The sequence below is a fragment of the Macaca mulatta genome, chromosome 8 (assembly GCF_049350105.2).
Source record: "Macaca mulatta isolate MMU2019108-1 chromosome 8, T2T-MMU8v2.0, whole genome shotgun sequence".
Classification (NCBI taxonomy): Eukaryota; Metazoa; Chordata; class Mammalia; order Primates; family Cercopithecidae; genus Macaca; species Macaca mulatta.
This window is the reverse complement of record NC_133413.1, coordinates 13,675,204-13,693,600: the sequence shown is the minus strand read 5'-3', so window position 1 is coordinate 13,693,600 and position 18,397 is coordinate 13,675,204. Positions and strand designations below refer to the sequence as shown.

The window sequence follows — 18,397 nt, the reverse complement described above, 5'->3', positions numbered from 1 at the left end:
TGGTTTGGACTGGAATAAATCTTTAATATTGATTTCTTTGCCAATATTATTAGGGAGTGGAGCCTGACTTGTTAACTTAGCCCAATTCATCGTGCTTACAATCTCAGTGAGTGTGTGTTGAACTGAGCAGAAGTGTGAGAACAACTTGGACAGTGGTTTGCAAACCTAGCTGCATCTGGGGGGCTGTGAAAAAAACATGCGTGCTTACTCCAGACCAGTTGAAATAGAATCTGCAGGAATGGAGTCTGCGCAGCTATAGTGCTGTTAAAAATCCCCAGGTGGTTCTGATATACCATAAAGGTTGAGATCCACTGATCCACAGTGAATTGGACTCCTGGATCATAGACATGCCTTATGCTTTCACCAGCTTAGAATGGTTCTTGTGCTTTAGAACTGTGAAAAAGTGTTATGCAAACAAATGTGGAAATAGCCTAAATGCCACATCCTGTTACTACTTGTCATCAAGTATATTTACCAGTTATTCACTCTATTCTGATCTCTAGCCATTCCACCTTTTCTTCGTGGAACAATAATTTGACAGTTGGTTGTGCAGAACCAGAGTAAGTCTAGTTTGATTGGCGGGAAACGATTTTGGGTATGAAGTACCCTTTAGGCATTTATTGAACTCTCGTTTGTACCACAGCTGTGCTGGACAGTTTATAAATATTACTTCTTTAAACAAGGCCTATGGAGTCAGGCTGCCTGGGTTTTGCTAACTAGCTGTGTCATTTGGGGCAAGTTTTTAAGCTTATATAAACCTGACTTTCATCTATGAAATGGGATGACAAGGGGTCATTATCATCTCACAGGATCGTGCAAATGTGTGTGTAAAGTGCTTAGTTTGGTGCCTAACACATAGTAACTACTCAGTAAAGTTATTATTACACCATCTTCATCATATTTAAATGTAAATATTAAGAGCTAATAAATTTGTAAAAGGTAGTATACCCTTACCCCTTGAACCAAAGACTACTTTAGTTTTAAGTGGTTGGGTTAATTTATCACTTAAATATTGGCCTCTTGAATACCTTGAATTTCAATTGAACGTAGCCAGAGGATTTCATAATTGGACCGTTGCCTCTGGAAGTTGGAGCTTTGTTTGTTTGTTTGGTTTCACTTCGTACACTAAGCATGTGGCTGTGGGCACCTTTCTGGTGACTTCTGGTACTGGGGAATCAAAGCTTCATTAGCTTCTTTGGAGGAGATGATCTTATGCTATATGAAGCACTCAGACTTCGTTAACTGTGTACCATCCAGACAAGACCAGGTGCTTCCCATGGCACCCTGTCCTTTTCTTAGCTCTCTCATCAATCTAGCCTGTTCCTCCTATTCCTCTTTATACTAGAACTTCTCTTTGAACAAGGAATGTTGTTTTGTCAGTGCTAGGTCCCCAGCAATTAGTAATGTCCAGCACATACTAGGTGCCTCCTGAATGTTAATAGGTGATAATCTAGCAGAACACAAGATAAATCCGCAGGTTGAGATTTCAGCTGTGTGGTATGAACGCTGCATTGGCAGACTTATTGAATCAATTTTGTTAATACAAGTTTAAAATGTCTTAGTATCTGACTTAGTTCAGGAATCATTTACTGAGTGTCTTCTAGGCCAGACATTGGGGACAGAAAGGTAATAATATATGATCCCTGCCTCATGCACAGGAAGTCTAGTGTGATGGACAGACACATGCCAATGCCTGCCATGGAATATGGTGAGTATTAAGATAAAGGGGCACCCTGTGTGCCCTTGGAGCATAGAGCAGGGCTTGTGTTCTGGGAACATGGGCTCCATGTGAAAACACAATTTACATTAATTTTCTTTCTTTTTTTTTTTTTTTTTTTTGAGACAGAGTCTTGCTCTGTGGTCCAGGCTGGAGTACAGTGGTGTGATCTCAGCTCACTGCAACGTGCTCCCCCCAGGTTCAAGTGATTCTCGTGCCTCAGCCTTCCGAGTAGCTGCGATAACAGGTGTGTGCCACCACGCCTGGCTAATTTTTGCATTTGCATTTTTAGTAGAGATGGAGTTTCACCATGCTGGCCGGGCTGGTCTTGAACTCCTGACATCAGTTGATCCTCCCGCCTCGGCCTTCCAAAGTTCTGGGATTATAGGCATGTATGTTTTCATCCTTTTAAATATCTGCGGGTAGCACTTAACTTTAAATGGGTACTAATTAAACTATTGAATGACTTTAGTATGGATTGAATGACTTTGCTCGGGCCTCGTTTTTAATTTCCTTCATTAGAGGAAAAAAAAAAAATGCGGGTTGAATATCCCTCATCCAAACTGCTTGGAACCAGAAGTGTCTCAGATTTTTTTACATTTTTGGATTTTTGAATATTTGTATTATACTTGCTGGTTGAGCATCCTGAATTCAAAAATCCAGAATCTGAGCTGCTCCAATGAACATTTCGTTGAGCATCACGTCGGCACTGAAAAAGTTGTGGATTTCAGAGTTTCTGGTTAGGGAGACTCATCCTTTATGTGTGCTGGATTGTCACAGGACTTCTGGACCAGAGGTTAGGTGACTAGGCTTTGGTTTTCGCTTTGTTACTAAACAGGCTGTTTTCTTCCATAAGCTCAGCTTTAGATCCCCCGGTTGTCAAAGAAGGGGATGGGCCATCTGATGTTTAAGGCCTCTGTTAGTTCTTACTTGGAGACACCTGGCTTTAGTTCATCTTCCTTAGGAGTGGACAAAGAATATGGGAATTTTGAAATTGTTAGTCAACATCTACAGGGTCGTTGCTGCCTGGTTTTGGGTAAAGGTCATCTTTAGTGAGCCCAGGGAGAAGCAGTGGTTTAGCTGTCAGCTGAGAGGGGTAAGAGGTCCTATTAATTTTCCTCTGTGTTAGGGAAAGCATTGTTAAGGGTCACAGCGTTAGTGGATCTGGCTGGAAAGAGGAGGGGAACTCACTGTTACAGGTTATACTGAATACCTTTTCAGTCACTAAATGCTTTTTATGATATGTTTTTCAGGATTTCAGCGTTGCATGATTTCTCTGTGTTTAGCACAGGAAATTTAACATCAGCAAAAAAGAATGCTCTTTCTTTTTTTTTTTTTCTTTGAGATGGAGTTTTGCTCTTGTCACCCAGGCTGGAGTGCAGTGGCATGATCTCAGCTCACTGCAACCTCAGCCTCCTGAGTTCAAGCTATTTTCCTGCCTCAGCCTCCCAAGTAGCTGGGATTACAGGTGCCTGCCAGCATGCCCGGCTAATTTTTGTATTTTTAGTACAGATGGGGCTTCGCCATATTGGCCAGGCTGTTCTTGAACTTCTGAGCTCAGGTGATCCTCCTGCCTCGGTTTCCCAAATTGCTGGAATTACAGGCATAAGCCGCCACGCCTGGCCTTGAATGTTCTTTCTATGGGAATCTACAAAAGCCAGCTTTTGAGCCTAGTGGCAGAAAACTCTTCATTGTTGAGCTGTGCTGTGAGCTTGGAGGGCTTCAAGCCCAGCTGAAAAATCTATAGTATTTTCTGTCAGTTGGCTGTCTTGGAGAACTTAGTGAGCACTGGGCTGGAGCGATACTGTCAGAGTTCATGAGCTGTTTGAGGCTCTCAAAGCCTAGATACTGGGGTTGCCCAAATACATCGGCTGGACTCACTATTTCTCTCGGGAGTCGGGGGGGTGGAAAATGCTGTGGTCTTAACTCTGCTCTTAATTTGACAGTGCTGTTGTTAATGGTAAGAATGATGTCATGCGTTTGTATTTTGCTTCGTAATTCACAGAGAATTTTAAAATCCATTATCTGATTTTATTCCCTCAGCAGTTCTGTGAAAAAGGCAGAGCAGTTTTCATATCTTCTGTTTTCCCGTGATTCTCTTGTGGCTCACAGAAGCTAAGAGCCTTCACCAAGGTCATAGGGTGAATGAGTTGCAGAGCTGGGAGTAGAGGCTCAGGCTTCTAGTGACCCTGTTTCTTCCTGGATAGCTCGCTCTGGTGGCGCGCTGCTCAGGTAACTGCGCATGCTCGGTTTGGTCTTTTGTAAATTCCTGCCCCATTTTGGGGGAGGTTCTTTGGAGGCTTCTATTCATTTTGGAGCATTTAAGTATCTTGTCCTCTCTCCGTCCTCCCAGATGCATGGGCATTTATGCAGGTCCCCGGGCTGGCCCTTGTGCGTGGGGGTGTCTCCTGCCTCCACGTTGCTTGCATGCCCCCTTCTGAAGGTGCTCTTCCCCGCATGAAGCCCCATCGTGCCACACTGCAGGCTGTTCGGTAAATGTTACTGACTCAGCATCGTTGTTTTCTAGAAATGGGACGGGGTATGGATGCCAAGTTCGTTTGTGTGTGAAGGCTGCGATGGTATCATCTTGCCTTCCCCATGTGTGCTTCTTGAGGGTGTCGCTGTGCTGCGGTCATCTGTGTTCCCTAGGGTGCCTCCCTTAGAGTCCCAGCCATAGCAGACATGAAGTCAGTGCTCATGGTCTAAATAAGAGGAAGGCCAACAGAGCCATTAAATGTGGAAAATGACAAGTGAGGGAAAGGAATTTTTATTGAAGGTATGTGAAAAAGAAATCTTTTTAGGAAAGTTGACCTGTTTCTCAGCTGGAGCTGAATTTTAGCTCAGAAAAGCAGCCGTGTGCCCAGAGGGCTTTGGAATTTCAGTTTGGACAGATGAATTTAATTTGTTGTTGTATTACCCTTTGGGGTTGTATTAGACCTTTCTCCCAAATGGAATCGATTTTTCTATACAAGTCACACTTCCTTTTTGAGAAGTGTAACACTAATTGTATGGGATGGTCTCCCAAAAGATTACCTGCCAGGAACCAAACACACTGCCTCAGACTCACGGCCCCTGGTTTCTGCCTGTGCAGCTGCAGGGGAGAGATGCACGCTCGAGCTGAAATCAAGACGCATGTCTGCATCTTCTCTTTCTTGACTGCTGTTTCGTCTCTGAGCTGGCCTGCCTTCAACGTCTAGGAGCTTGGTGGGTGTAGACACATTACGGTATGGAGGAGGGATATGGTGTTGCAACAGCCAGGAGACTCACTGAAGTTTCTGTTCTCTTCCTGCTCACTGCTTTGACTTTGTACAAGTCGCATTTGTAGGGCTGTGCACAGTGGCTTACACCTGTAATCCCAGCACTTTGGGAGGCCGACCTGGGAGGATCTCTTGAGCCCAGAGTTCGGAACCAGTCTGGGCAACATGGTGAAACCCCATCCCTACAAAAAATAAAAATTAAAAAATTAGCCAGATGTGGTGGCTCATGCCTGTAATCCCAGCTACTGGAGAGGCTGAGGTGCGAGAATCACTTGAGCCCGGGAAGTTGAGGCTGCAGTGAAACATCATCACGCCACTGCACTCCAGCCTGGTCAGAGCAAGACCCTGTCTCAAAAAAAAGAAACCAAAACAAACAAACAAACAGAAACTCATTTGTATTAGTGGCAGTAGTTAACTTTTGAAAGTTTGGAGAAAAGTTCCTAAATAACCTGTGACCATGGACAACTTACTTAGCCTTTCTATGCCTCAGTTTCCTCATCTATGAAAAATGAGAGAATATGGTACTGATCTTACTGGATTTCAATGAGAACTCAGTGAGTTCAAACTCAGAGCCTGGCACCTCGTGAGTGCACACTCAATGTTATTATTTCAACATTTTAGAGGAAAAAGAATGCTAATGGGTCATTATGGCTAAACATAGTCTATCACTGGCGTTACTTATGGTATTGGAAGGAACTTGAATTCTATATAGATAGTGTGATGGAGAAAGTATTTTGGGCATTGGCAGCATTTATTCAAAGGACAAAGGACGTGTCTGTCCTGTGTGGAGAGCCGTTTCTGCTTGTTTCTTTAAATGCTATGGGAAAAGCAGTGGACCCTGTGCTGTCTGCCGGACAGCTTCAGTCTCCATGTATTGATTTGGCCAGTTGTCGCTCGCTGTCATCATGGCAGCAGCAGTTGAAGGGACAGCTTGTCTTGATTTGCATTTTTGGGTGTTTGTGCTACTTATAGACAATTAAGACATGGAAGCCTGTTTATGGTAAGCTGGCAAATTCAGGAAAACATGGAAAAACCTGTTAGGACAGTTTGCACGTGTGCGGGCACAGAGCAGCCAAATAAACACACACGTTTTCCTGTATTTTAAAAACCCTCTGGAAAAAAAAAAAAAAAAAAAGACATTAAACCATTGCCCAGATGACTTGTAGAGCTAGAGCTTTCTCCTTGAAGTACATGAGTATGGCTGTCAGACATCTGAAACCCAAAGCCATCTTAAAACATCACCATCATTTTGATGCTACCCCTACCCGCCGTGTTTTTCCATTTGTAAGGTACAAGGATCCAGGAAGGAAAGTATCAGCTTACAAAGGCTTTTGTTACAATTAATCGTTCATGTTCTTTCTTTTGGTATCTTATTCTCTGTTTACATTTTATTTTTATTTTTACTTTTCTTGAGACAGAGTCTTGCTCTGTCACCCAGGCTGGAGTGCAGTGGCGCGACCTCGGCTCGCTCCAACCTCTGCCTCCCAGGTTCAAGTGATTCTTGTGCCTCAGCTTCCTGAGTAACTGGGATTACAGGTGTGTGCCACCACGTCCAGCTAATTTTTATGTTTTTAGTAGAGACAGTTTCGCCGTATTGGTCAGGCTGATCTTGAACTCCTGAACTCAGGTGATCCACCTGCCTCAGTCTCCCAAAGAGTTGAGATTACAGGTGTGAGCCACCGCGCCCGGCTGCTGTTTCCATTTTGTAACGCTAGCATCACCCCAGTGTAGGGTGGTTGGGGTATTGTTCTTCCTGCTTCCTGGTGTATTTCCTCTACTGCATTGATCACTCTTGAACATGCTTTTTGGTTGTCTGTCTCTACCTACAAAACTATATGTTCCCTGGTAAATCACCAGTGCCTGGCACGTAGATAGTCAATATTTGTTGAATGAATGAATGAATGAATGAATGAGCTGAAAGAACCTTCTTCTTCTTTCTTCTGTCACTTCACACCAAATGCTTTTGGAAAATGCTATGTGAACGGGGATCGTAAGCAGGAGAGGTTACACACATTGCTGTGGGATCGCCCATCATCCTCAGATACTTGTCTGGAAGGAGGTGGAGTACTTGAGTAGAAATGATACAAGACAACTTCTTCAGGAAATCAGCCAAGTGTCACAGCTTTCACATAGGCGTGTGATGTTTGCTTATGTATGTATGAAGAGCTGTCGTGTTCTAGAATCACGGGCCTTTAGATCCCTTGTACAGATAGAAAAGTGAAGGCCGAGGCCCAGGAGTGCTGCAGGCCACTGAGGTGGAGTCCCTGTCTGCCCTTCTCAGTGCCCGGTCATTTCTCACTGCACTCCCCTCTTTATTGCTAAAGCCACTTTCCCTGACTCTGAATGTGTAACCACGAGGGAGAAAATGTACTCCAGCCTCACAGTTTGTGGAGAAAAAGCCCAGCAGCTGAAAATCATGTTCACAAAGCTTGTACCTAGAAAAAGTGGCCATTTCTATTATGTCTTTAAATTTCCTTGTTTCTCATACATTTTATAAACAAGACAGTAGAAGGAGATTTGGGAACAGCAACTTTAGAACAAGGGGGAAAAAATCAAACCTAGAACATTCCAGTTTCAGTTTTCTTCTCAGTTTAGGGCTGAGGCACTTTAGCTTCCTGTCTAAGGGATCACTCAAATCTGATTAGAAGCCATTGTGGGCTGGTAATTATCCGTAATTTTAGGAAGACAGATGCAGCACCAACTCTGTTCTCTAATACCAGGCTTATTAATTTTATATTTGCATGGCAGGAGAAGCAGATGGGGAGGTGGGATAAGCGTTCAGATGCTTGGTCATTGATAGCTTTTTACTTCCACGTATCACATGGGGATTTGGGACCCGGGAGGCCTGCTGAGAACTGATGATTATCTGTCCCTTAACCAGCTGGGTTCTTTTTCATCCTGAGCTCAGAAAGATTGCTCCTACTGCAGCCAGGGAAGACAGGTGGTTGACTGGTTAGAAATCATGGCAGGTTATTTTCTCTACCTGCAGTTCCCTGTTGCAAAGCAGAGCTATCAAAAAGTTGTCTTCTCTATTGTATTTCAAATCTGGGTGTTTAAAAAATTGTGTAAGCAAATTAAGCATTTCTTTAATGGTAGTTATGTGTGTTCTTGATGCGAATGAGAGGTGCATTCCCTTGTAAAATCCCTGGGACTTTGTAGGAGGACGTGAGCCTTAGAACTGAAGTTGGTTTTCTAGATGATCATGTAGACATGATGCTGAGCACCAGACAAAGATGTTGATTGAAGCGATTTAAAAAAACTTTCTGAGTTCAGATTTTACACCAATATTTAGAAAATCAGCAAAGGAACTTGGAGGAATGTTCTCAGGCATCCAGTTCAGCCTCCTGCGAACATTGTCATAAAATCCGAGCGTGTGTACAGGGAGGTGCATTCCTTTCTGTTCTCATCACAGATCCTTCCCTGGCTCTGCACCTGCGTGTCATGTGCGTCCGTGTGAAGAGACCACCAAACAGGCTTTGTGTGAGCAATAAAGCATTTTAATCACCTGGGTGCAGGCGGGCTGAGTCCTAAAAGAGAGTCAGTGAAGGGAGATAAGGGTGGGGCCATTTTATAGGATTTGGGTAGGTAAAGGAAAATTACAGTCAAAGGGGGGTTATTTTCTGGTGGGCAGGAGTGGGGGTCACAAGGTGCTCAGTGGGGGAGCTTTTTGAGCCAGGATGAGCCAGGAAAAGGAATTTCACAAGATAATATCATCACTTAAGGCAAGAACCGGCCATTTTCACTTCTTTTGTGGTGGAATGTCATCATTTAAGGTGGGACAGGGCATTTGCACTTCTTGTGTGATTCATCAGTTACTTCAGGCCATCTGGGCATATAAGTGCAAGTCACAGGGGATGCGATGGCTTGGCTTGGGCTCAGAAGCCTGACATTGCCCTCTTCCCTACCTTCCCTAGCTTTTCCCTCCTGTGCGGTTCTCTCACAAAGTGAATGGCCTCAGCCACAGCTTCTCTGCAGCTGCATCAGACTGTGGCGACAGGAGTGGTGGCTGCTGCAGGGCCTGCTGTCCCCACGGAGCCCAGTCTTGCTTGCCGCTACAACATGGTCACCATTTTGCCCCGAAAGTATGTAATTCTACAGAATGAGAGCCCACATGCTGGGGATGGAGGCGTCTTTATCACGGTGCTCTGCATATTTTAATCTTGGGTGGAAAGTGTGGAAAAGTATGTGATACCTGTGGTTGGATGTCAGAAGGACGTTGTGAACTTGATGTGGACTGAGGATGTTAAGGTGCAACAGGCACCCCGGCTTCATTAAATGAGACTTCCCCATCTCCCTGCCAGGCACACGCAGGTGTATGGCCACGTCTTATGTGTTATTCTTATCTAGAGTGCGCCTTGTCGTCATGCTTAAAATTACATGATATTCTGCCTCATAGAGTAGGTCCCAAACCGCATTCAACACAGAAATGTACTCTTGCTATTATACATAGAAAATGCTTTCATATACCAAGTGGGAGAGCAGTCCTAAAATCTGGGCTGGAATCGCAGAAGGAAGGCATTGGAAAGCAACAGATTCCCTAGTCCAAAGCTGATTTTTGATGAACCTAGAAACAGGACCAAGAGAAGTGAATTTGCCTAAGGCCCTGACAGTGTCTCACGGTAGCATCTGAACCTAGCAGTTTCTTGACCTATTTCTTTAAATGATTAGTCAAGCTTCCTCTGATTCCTATATAAACATTCATTTATATAATGTTCATTCTTCATTCATTCTTTTATATTCATTTATATAATGTTCCTCATTCATTCTTTTGTTTCAGTGAATTATTGCAGTGCTACCACGAAACAGTATTTGAGTCAAAATGTGGCAGTGTTGATCCCTTCCCAAGGATTTTATTTGCACAGTTTTTCAAAGTTGTGCTTACAGTTTCTTGTTGGTTACAAGGTGTCCTTTCAGAAGCCAATCGTGTGGTGTATTTACATTGATTGTTGGAGGTAGTTTGGTTAGAACCTACTTCGAGTGGCTGGCATGGGCCTGGAGGACAGTGACAGCTGCCTGCTTCATGGGCAGAGATGAAGTAATTGCTTCCTGGGAAGTACCATCCTCCTGGCCACACTCTCCAGCCCATTTCGTTTGTGTTGGTTTCCTTGGCATCTGCACGTTTCTGGCTTCATGTGAGTCTCATTTATTTTAGCGTATGACTTCAGGCTGTGGGGAAGAATGGCCATTTTAGCACAGAGATGCACACAAAGGAACAACTGGCTAAATGTGAGTGAAGACATTCTTAGGGGGGTTTCATTTCTTTTATTCTCTAACAGGCAGTCTGGGAAGCAGTCTGGACACGTGGCCTGCGCTGTCACAGTTCCTCCTTGCAGGATTGCAGATGTTTGGAGATTATAGTGATAACTGTTATCATTGAGAATGTCATTCTCGCAGGCTCTAATAAGTCAGGATGTATTCAGTGTTAATTTGTTAAAGACAACTGTATTTCTAGCCAAATCCATGTGAGACGTTTCTCCTGGCAGTGTTGCTGGGGGGGGAGGGGGGTATTCCCGTGGCTTAGTCTTAGGGAAGCACACGCCTTTGAATACTGCTGAAGCTGAGAGTACCCAAAGCGCACCGGAGTACTTTTGCCATATGGGGTGTTAGTCACTGATACACATCTCAGTCAGACCTGATGGATTCTTGACCCCTTCCTTTTTTAATTTTTTAATTTTTAATTTTAATTTTTGTTTTTTAAGAGCACAATCCCTCAGGTGGCCACCATGAATCTCTGGTGTTTTCAGTTGGCTGCAGCCTATTTGCCATCTCTGGTTCAAACATATTCAAAGCCTGATGATGCTTCCCTCTGTTGTTCTGCTGTGTGACCTCCGCACCCGTGGGTGCTTGAGAGGACTGTGTATTCAGCTGTTGTTGGGTGGCGTGTGTAACAGATGTCCATTCGGCGTACCTGGTTTCCTGTGTTAATCTCCGGAATGTTTCTGGCACTAGAAAATCAGAAACTTTCCACCGTTCCCAGCACCCTGGCTTTGGGAGAGGCCAGTGAGCGTGTGGTTTGGGAGTCTGGTTGCATGAGAGAAACGTGTGTGGGAATGCCATGGCCCGGCTTTGAACCCCATTCCCCCAACATGATGCCGTGTGTGGCAGACATGACGCTTGGCTTTGCTCTCTCAGGGTTCCATCTGCGACAGGGTCTACTTGTGCCCCTGGCCTCATCAGCTTAGGCTGAAGGTGGCCCTGGTCCTGGCCAGAGGGGCTTTGTGAAGCAGAAATAGATGGCCTGGTGCAGGGGCCGAGCCTGGCCAGGACCTCGGCCCTGGGAGTTGTAAAGAAGGCCGGCCTCTACCGTGAGCCTCTGCACCAAGGTGTGCCCATGTGACTGTGTGCTCGGCGTCTGCCCTGGCATGGGTGCATGTCCTGTCTGCGCTCAGTCTCCCCGCCTATGGGGCCCAGGCTCACAGAGGTGTGAAAGAGGCAAGCACGGCACAGGGGCCTCAGAGCCGAGCCAGCCTCGCTTCGATGCTGGGAGACTAACGTCTTCCATTTTGTCTTCTGCCCAGGCCAGTTGCGGGCCGTTCACCAGCTGTTCTACTTCTACAGCACTGTCATGCCCAGCGAGGCCCAGTGTGTCATCTACCATGAGCTCCAGCTCTCCCTGGCCCGCAAGGTGGCCGACAAGGTGCTGGAGGGGCAGCTCCTGGAGACCATCAGTCAACTCTACCTGTCCTTGGGCACCAAGCGGTAAGGGCTGGTTTTGCAGTGGTGGAGGTGGGGGCGGGCAGGGCAGGGAGGGGGGCACAGGGAAGCTGGCCCAGGACCCCAGCAGCCCCTCTCCTTTTGATCATTTGGTTCCTTGGCATCAGATGTTTTGAGCTGGTGGGCCTGGGGTCGTCCCAGGGCTGCTGCTGGCCCGTGAGTCCCAGCTTGAGCGTCCCTTGTTGGGTCAAAGGTCATCTCAACCCCAGCAGAGGCAGTACGTGCACTCTGGGCTGTTCTTTCTACTATGGTGGCTTTTGTCCTCTGACCTCTGCCTGCCCCGAATCTTCACTCCTGGCCTTCATCTGTCCCCTTAAATATGACCACAGCAGCCACCTGTGGCTTCTCTCCCACAGAAGACAGAGCCAGTTGTGTCACCTGCTTCCCTGTGGCAGGGTTTCAAGGTCTCACGTCCCATATGTGGCCTACTCGGCTTCCCCCAAGCATCCTGACCTGGTGGGGTAACCATGGCCCTGGCCACCCCACCCACAGGGCCCAGTGACATTGCTGCAGTCACACCCCCTCGAGTGTCAGACTTACTGAGAGGGCAGGGAAGGAGCCAGATTCCATGGGGACCCGGGAGACTGCCTCCAGTCTTGGTCTCAGGTTCACAGAAGGAAAATGGGCCAGTGTGCTAGAGCCATGCTTCTCAAAGTGTAGTCCCTGGACCAGTAGAACAGCATCCATGTCACCTAGGAGCTTGTGGCAAGTGGGAGTTCTAGGCCTGTGGAGCCGGAAGCTCTGGGGGCAGGGCCAGCAAGCTATAAGGACTGGCCTCCGGGTGACTGTGATACCTGCACACCTTGAGAACCATCGGCCCAGATAGCCCCTGAACACTAACGGCTCCTGGTGCGTCTGGAGAAGACACAGGCCATGTCTGGGAGGCAGGGGAGATGGACTAGCACACTCCTCCTGCCACAGGGCAGCATGATGCTCGATTCCCTCTGAAGGATGTCCCTCATCTTTTCCATGCCATGTGTGTTCACCCTGGCCCTCCCAGCAGCCTGGGAAGAGCAGAACACTGCACACACAAGAGGGCCGTTCCCAGTCCGCACATTCCAGATTCATCTGTCACCAGACCCACGGGAGGAGGCAGACTGGTTCCAGGAGGATGAGAGCCCTTGTTCTGACACCTGTGTGTGATTCCAGGGCCTGCAGGTCCGCTCTGGACTACACCAAAGGAAGTCTGGGGATATTCATTGACCTTCAGAAGGAAGAGAATGAGGCGCATGCCTGGCTGCAAGCAGGGAAGATCTATTACATCCTGCGGCAGAGCGAGCTGGTGGACCTGTACATCCAGGTGAGTGGCAAGGGATGCAGGAGGACCCCTGTGCTGTTCACTCTCCATCCACCCATCCATTCATCCTTCCATCATCTATTTACCTGCTCATCCTTCCATCCATCTATCCATCATCCATCCATCCATCCATCCATCCATCCATCCATCCATCCTTCCATCATCCATCCATCCTTCCATCATCCATCCATTCACCTGTTCGTCTTTCCAAACATCCATCCATCTATCCATCCATCATCCATCCCTCCATCCATCCATCCATCTATCATCCATCCATCCTTTTATCATCCATCCATTCACCTGTCCATCCACCCATTCACCTATTTGTGCATCCATTCACCTGTTTGTCCATCCATCCATCCTTCCATCTATCTTTCCATCATCCATCCAACTGTTCATCCTTCTATCCATCCATCCATCCATCATTCTTCTGTTCACCTCTTCGTCCATCCATTCACCTGTTCGTCCATCCTTCCATCCATCTTTCCATTATCCATCCAACCATCTTCCATCCATCCATGATCCGTCCATTCACCTATCCATCCATCCCTCCATCCATTCTTCCATCCTTCCATCATCCATTCACCTGTTCATTCTTCCATCCATCCGTTCATCCATCATCCATCCATCCATCTATCATCCATCCATCATCCATTCACCTGTTCATTCTTCCATCCATCCATTCATCCATCATCCATCCATCCGTTATCCATCCATCCTTCCATCATTCATCGACTCGCCTGCTCATCCTTCCATCCATCCATCTATCCTTCCTTTAGCATCCATCCATTCACCTGTTCATCCTTCCATTCACCTGTTCATCCTTCCATTCATCCATCCATCCATCCATCCATCCATCCATCCATCCATCCGTCCATCCATCATTCATCCATTTTTTATCATCCCTTCATTCAGCCACCATCCATCCACCTGTTCGTCCATTCATCCATCCATCCTTCCATCATCCATCATTCATCCCTCCATCCATTTATCCATTCATTGATATATCCATCCATCCATCTATCATCCATCTATCCTTCTATCATCCATCACACTCACCTCCTGTTCATCCTTCCATCCATCCGTTTATCCATTCATTCATCCATCCATCCTCCTATCATCCATCCATCTTTCCATCATCCATCCTTCCATCATCCATCCATTCATCTGTTCATTCTTCCATCCATCCTCCTATCATCCATCCATCCATCCATTTATCCATTCATCCATCCATCATCCATCCAGCCATCATCCATCCATCTGTCCATTCATCCATCCATCCTTTTATCATCCATCCTTTTATCATCCATCCTTTTATCATCCATCCATTCATCATCCATCCATTCACCCGTCTATCCATCCATTCACCTGTTGATCCATCCATCCGTCCATTCATCCTTCCACCAACCATCCATTCACCTGTTCATCCTTCCATCCTTCCATCCATCGACCTGTTCATCTTTTCATCCATCCACCTGTTCATCCTTCCATCCGTCCAACAGTTCATCCTTCCATCCATCCACCTGTTCATCCTTCCATCCATCCACCATTCATCCATCCGTCATTCATCCATCCATCACACTCACCTCCTGTTCATCCTTCCATCCATCCATCATTCATCCATCTATCCATTTATCCATTCATCCATCCATCCTTCCATCATCCATCCATTCATCTGTTCATCCTTCCATCCATCCATCATCCATCTATCCATCATCCATCCATCCATCATCTGTCTATCTGTCCATTCATCCATGTGTCCATCATCTGTCCATTCATCCATCCATCATTCTTCCATCCTTTTATCCATCCATTCACCCGTCTATCCATCCATTCACCTGTTCATCCATCCATCCGTCCAGTCATCCTTCATTCATCCATCCATTCACCTGTTTATCCTTCCATCCATCCATCATCCATCCACATATCCATTTATCCATTCATCCATCCATCCATCATCCAACCATGCTTCCATTATCCATCCATGCTTCCATCATCCATCATCCATCCATCCACCTGTTCGTCCTTCCATCCATCCATCATCCATCCACCCATTCATCCATCCATCCATCCATCATTCATCCATCCACCCACTAATCTACCTATTAATCCATCCCTCCATTCATCTATCTGTCCATTGGTTTATCCATACATTCGTCTATCCACCATCTAGCCATCAATATGCACATACATCATCTACTCTCCACCCATCCATGCATTATCTACCCACCCATACATACATGCAGACATACACACATCATTCCACCCAGCCACCCATCCATCCATCCATCCATCCATCCACCCACCCGTCCGTCCATCCATCCATTCATCCGTCCGTCCATCCATCCATCCATCCATCCATCCATCCCAAAATTAATCTATCCACACACCCATCCATCCATCCATGTGTCTACATCTCCTCATCCATTCATCCATCCATCCACTCATTCCTAAGCCACTGCTGAGCACCTGTTGTGTGCCTTTTCCCTCCCTCCAACTGGTTCCTGCACATCCTCCCCCAGTGGCCAGCATCTTCTCCCTGAGGGCAGAGGCGCGGCCCCTCACAGTGCCCACCACCTGCTGGTGTACAGCACATGCTCAAATAATGTGACCACTCAGTTAACACACAGAAGAACTTGCTCCAAGCGACACGTGGCACATCTCCTGACAAAATGAATCTATCATAGTGGCTGTTTTCAGAGGCTTTCCCAAACACAGTGTGATCTGGAACAAATTGTGAAGCCCACGAGCCTGGTGAAGCTTTCATGATTGAGCACCTGCTATATACCTCCTTGAGCTGAGGAGAGGGATCAAGAGCTCATGGCCAAGAGGGGACCAGGCCCACCCACAAACACTGTTGATGTGGCAGGGATGTGGCAACCCAGAAAGGAGCCAGGGGATGGGCTCCCAGCAGTCTGGGGCCACGGAGACTGGTTTGAGTGCAGGGGAAGTGGGCTAGGCCTAGCCCTGGTGGTAGGATTCACAGGTGTCGGGCTCCTGGGCTGCAGCTGTTCAGTCACCTCCTGGCACTCAGGTGCATCAGTTCATTGTCCTCATGCCAGTGGTGGGGGCAGCCCTAATGCACAGGGTCTGCAAAATGCTCAGGTGTACCTGTAGTGTGTGAGAGGAAGGAGGCTTGCAAAGGTGGGCATGGCCACCTCGCCAGATTTGGGTCTTGAGGGAACTTCTGTCTCCTTTCAGGTGGCACAGAATGTGGTCCTGTACACAGGCGACCCCAACCTGGGGCTGGAGCTGTTTGAGGCAGCTGGAAACATCTTCTTCAATGGGGCCTGGGAGCGGGAGAAAGCCGTGTCCTTCTACCGGGTGAGCTGGCCTGTGGGCTGATGTGGGTGGGCCTCAGGGGGGCACCTGGAGGGCTGAGGCACAGGTGTGGCAGGGCAGAGGCCTCCCACCTGGAGGCAGGGCCACCCATGCACATGCTTAGTTTCCAAGTGGTCTCACCGGGAATGATATTGACCATGCCCCTGCCCGGGACAAACGTTTGGGGCCTGGATGTGACAATGGCTCTACCCTTGTACCTGATGATCTCAAGCAACCATGAGCTGGAAGTTCTGTCCCCATCTTCCAGATGAGGAAACTGAGGCTCAGAGAGGCACAGGGACATGTCAAAGGACACACAGCATGTCAGTGGGAGGCCCAGGTCTGCTTGCACCCCGAAGTGGGACGGCTTCTCCCTTCCTCTGAGCTCACGGTGTGGCTCAGCCCTGGGCACAGATAAATGCGGTGTTTTTAGAGCAGAGAGGAGTGCTGGCTCCCCCCAGTCAGACCCCTGGTGTCCAGGTGGGAAAGGCTGGTCTGAGGCTGCTGGGTGTAGCTGGATGGGCCTCAGGTGACTCTTCAGCCCCCAACTTGGGTGTCTGAACTGTGTGTTATCCCAGAGCACAGAGCTGTGTGGAGGTGCAGGGGTAGCTGGGGCGTGGGAAGCTCCAAGCACATGTTTGAGCTCTGAGGAGGGCGCTGGGCAAGGTGGGTGCTGCAGGAAACCTGACCCCACCTGCTTGTGTGGTAGGACCGGGTCCTGGCCCTGGCAGTGACTACGGGCAACTGCAAGGCGGAGCTGCAGCTACAGCTGTGCAAAAAGCTGGTGGCACTCCTGGCCACACTGGAGAAGCCCCAGGATGGCTTGGAGTTTGCCTACATGGCCCTAGCACTCAGCATCACTCTGGGTAAGTCCCCTGAGCCCCCACCCTGCCAGGACCCACACTTTGCCAGAGCCCAGCCTCCAGGTCTGCAGGGCAGGAGCTGAAACAGCTGCTGGATTTTCCTGGTCTCCTGTCCAGGCAGGCAGATCTGCCCAACTGGCTTCCCTGTCTGGCTGTGGGGCACGGCCCGAGGTCTCTCACGCAGTGCAGAGCTCCCTGCCTGACTGAGCTCTGTTTCCTCTGCCTGTTCCCGCTGCTGACCACAAGGGCCGCCCAGTGTGTCCTCTGCCTTCCAGACATGCCAGGCATCTCATTGGTCCCTGTATGTGCCAGGCTGAGTGGCACATTCCCTTTCTCTTGTGCCCTTCCCAACCTCATCAATCACACGGCTCTCTGGCTGATAAAATCCCAGTTCCCCTTCCAGCAGTCTGCCCCTTAAGGCTGGGCATCCCCTGGTGCTGTGCCAGGGTCATCTGTCCCCCTCCAGAGACAGGGAACCCTAGGCAGGCCGCATGCCCCAGCACCTTGTGCCCCGTGGCCCAGTACACAGTAGGTGTGCAGCTGACTCCCCAAAGTAGGGGGCTGTGATTGTGACACACGCAGGAGGAGTCGGATGTCACATCTGTGGGTTGCCTGGAGCCGGCGTGCCCAGGAGCACCTGGACTGCATGGCTTTTGGGCTCCCCTGGTTAAAACCAGTGAGCAAAGGCAGGTGGCTATGTGTAGGCACAGAGCTGGGCCATCCAAGTCCGACTTTGCCAAAGCCTCACAGTAGACAGGGGCAGGCCTTATTAGTTCTGCTTTGCAGATGGGAAAGTGAGTCTGGGAACCTGGAAGGGACTGGCCAGAGCTGCCCAGGCGACCGCAGGTGCCTGGAGGCAAGCCGGGTGTGCTGCCTGGGGTCTGCATACCTGCTCCTGAGGGGCCTGTGCCCTCCCTGCCCCAGGGAGCCGCGTCCTCACACGTGCCCCTTTGGCCTGCACCCCAGGAGACCGGCTGAACGAGCACGTGGCCTACCACCGCCTGGCCAGCCTGCACCATCAGCTGGGCCAGGGCAAGCTGGCGGAGCACTTCTACCTCAAGGCCCTGTAGCTCTGCAACTCGCCACTGGAGTTCGACGAGCAGACCCTCTATTACGTGAAGGTGTATCTGGTGCTCAGTGACATCATCTTCTATGATCTAAAGGTGGGTGGGGATGGGCAGGGCTCGGGGTGTTCCCGGCCCCCTTGGAGTGGGATCTCTACCCAGAC

General features: G+C 48.4%; 1 protein-coding gene across 3 annotated transcripts in view; it reads left to right on the top strand.

Annotated features, from left to right (window-relative positions):
• LOC144330715 (SH3 domain and tetratricopeptide repeat-containing protein 1-like) overlaps window positions 1-18,397 on the top strand; it is a 397,029-nt gene that overhangs the window by 375,542 nt on the left and 3,090 nt on the right. For 2 of the 3 annotated variants that reach the window (XM_077943037.1, XM_077943036.1), the window contains exons 2-6: window positions 11,493-11,673; window positions 12,838-12,988; window positions 16,187-16,309; window positions 17,016-17,172; window positions 18,136-18,332. In XM_077943037.1, the coding sequence (XP_077799163.1) occupies window positions 11,540-11,673; window positions 12,838-12,988; window positions 16,187-16,309; window positions 17,016-17,172; window positions 18,136-18,239 (669 nt within the window). In that variant the 5' untranslated portion in view covers window positions 11,493-11,539 and the 3' untranslated portion in view covers window positions 18,240-18,332. The remainder of the gene's footprint in view (window positions 1-11,492; window positions 11,674-12,837; window positions 12,989-16,186; window positions 16,310-17,015; window positions 17,173-18,135; window positions 18,333-18,397) is intronic. The other variant, XM_077943038.1, reaches the window with a different exon arrangement.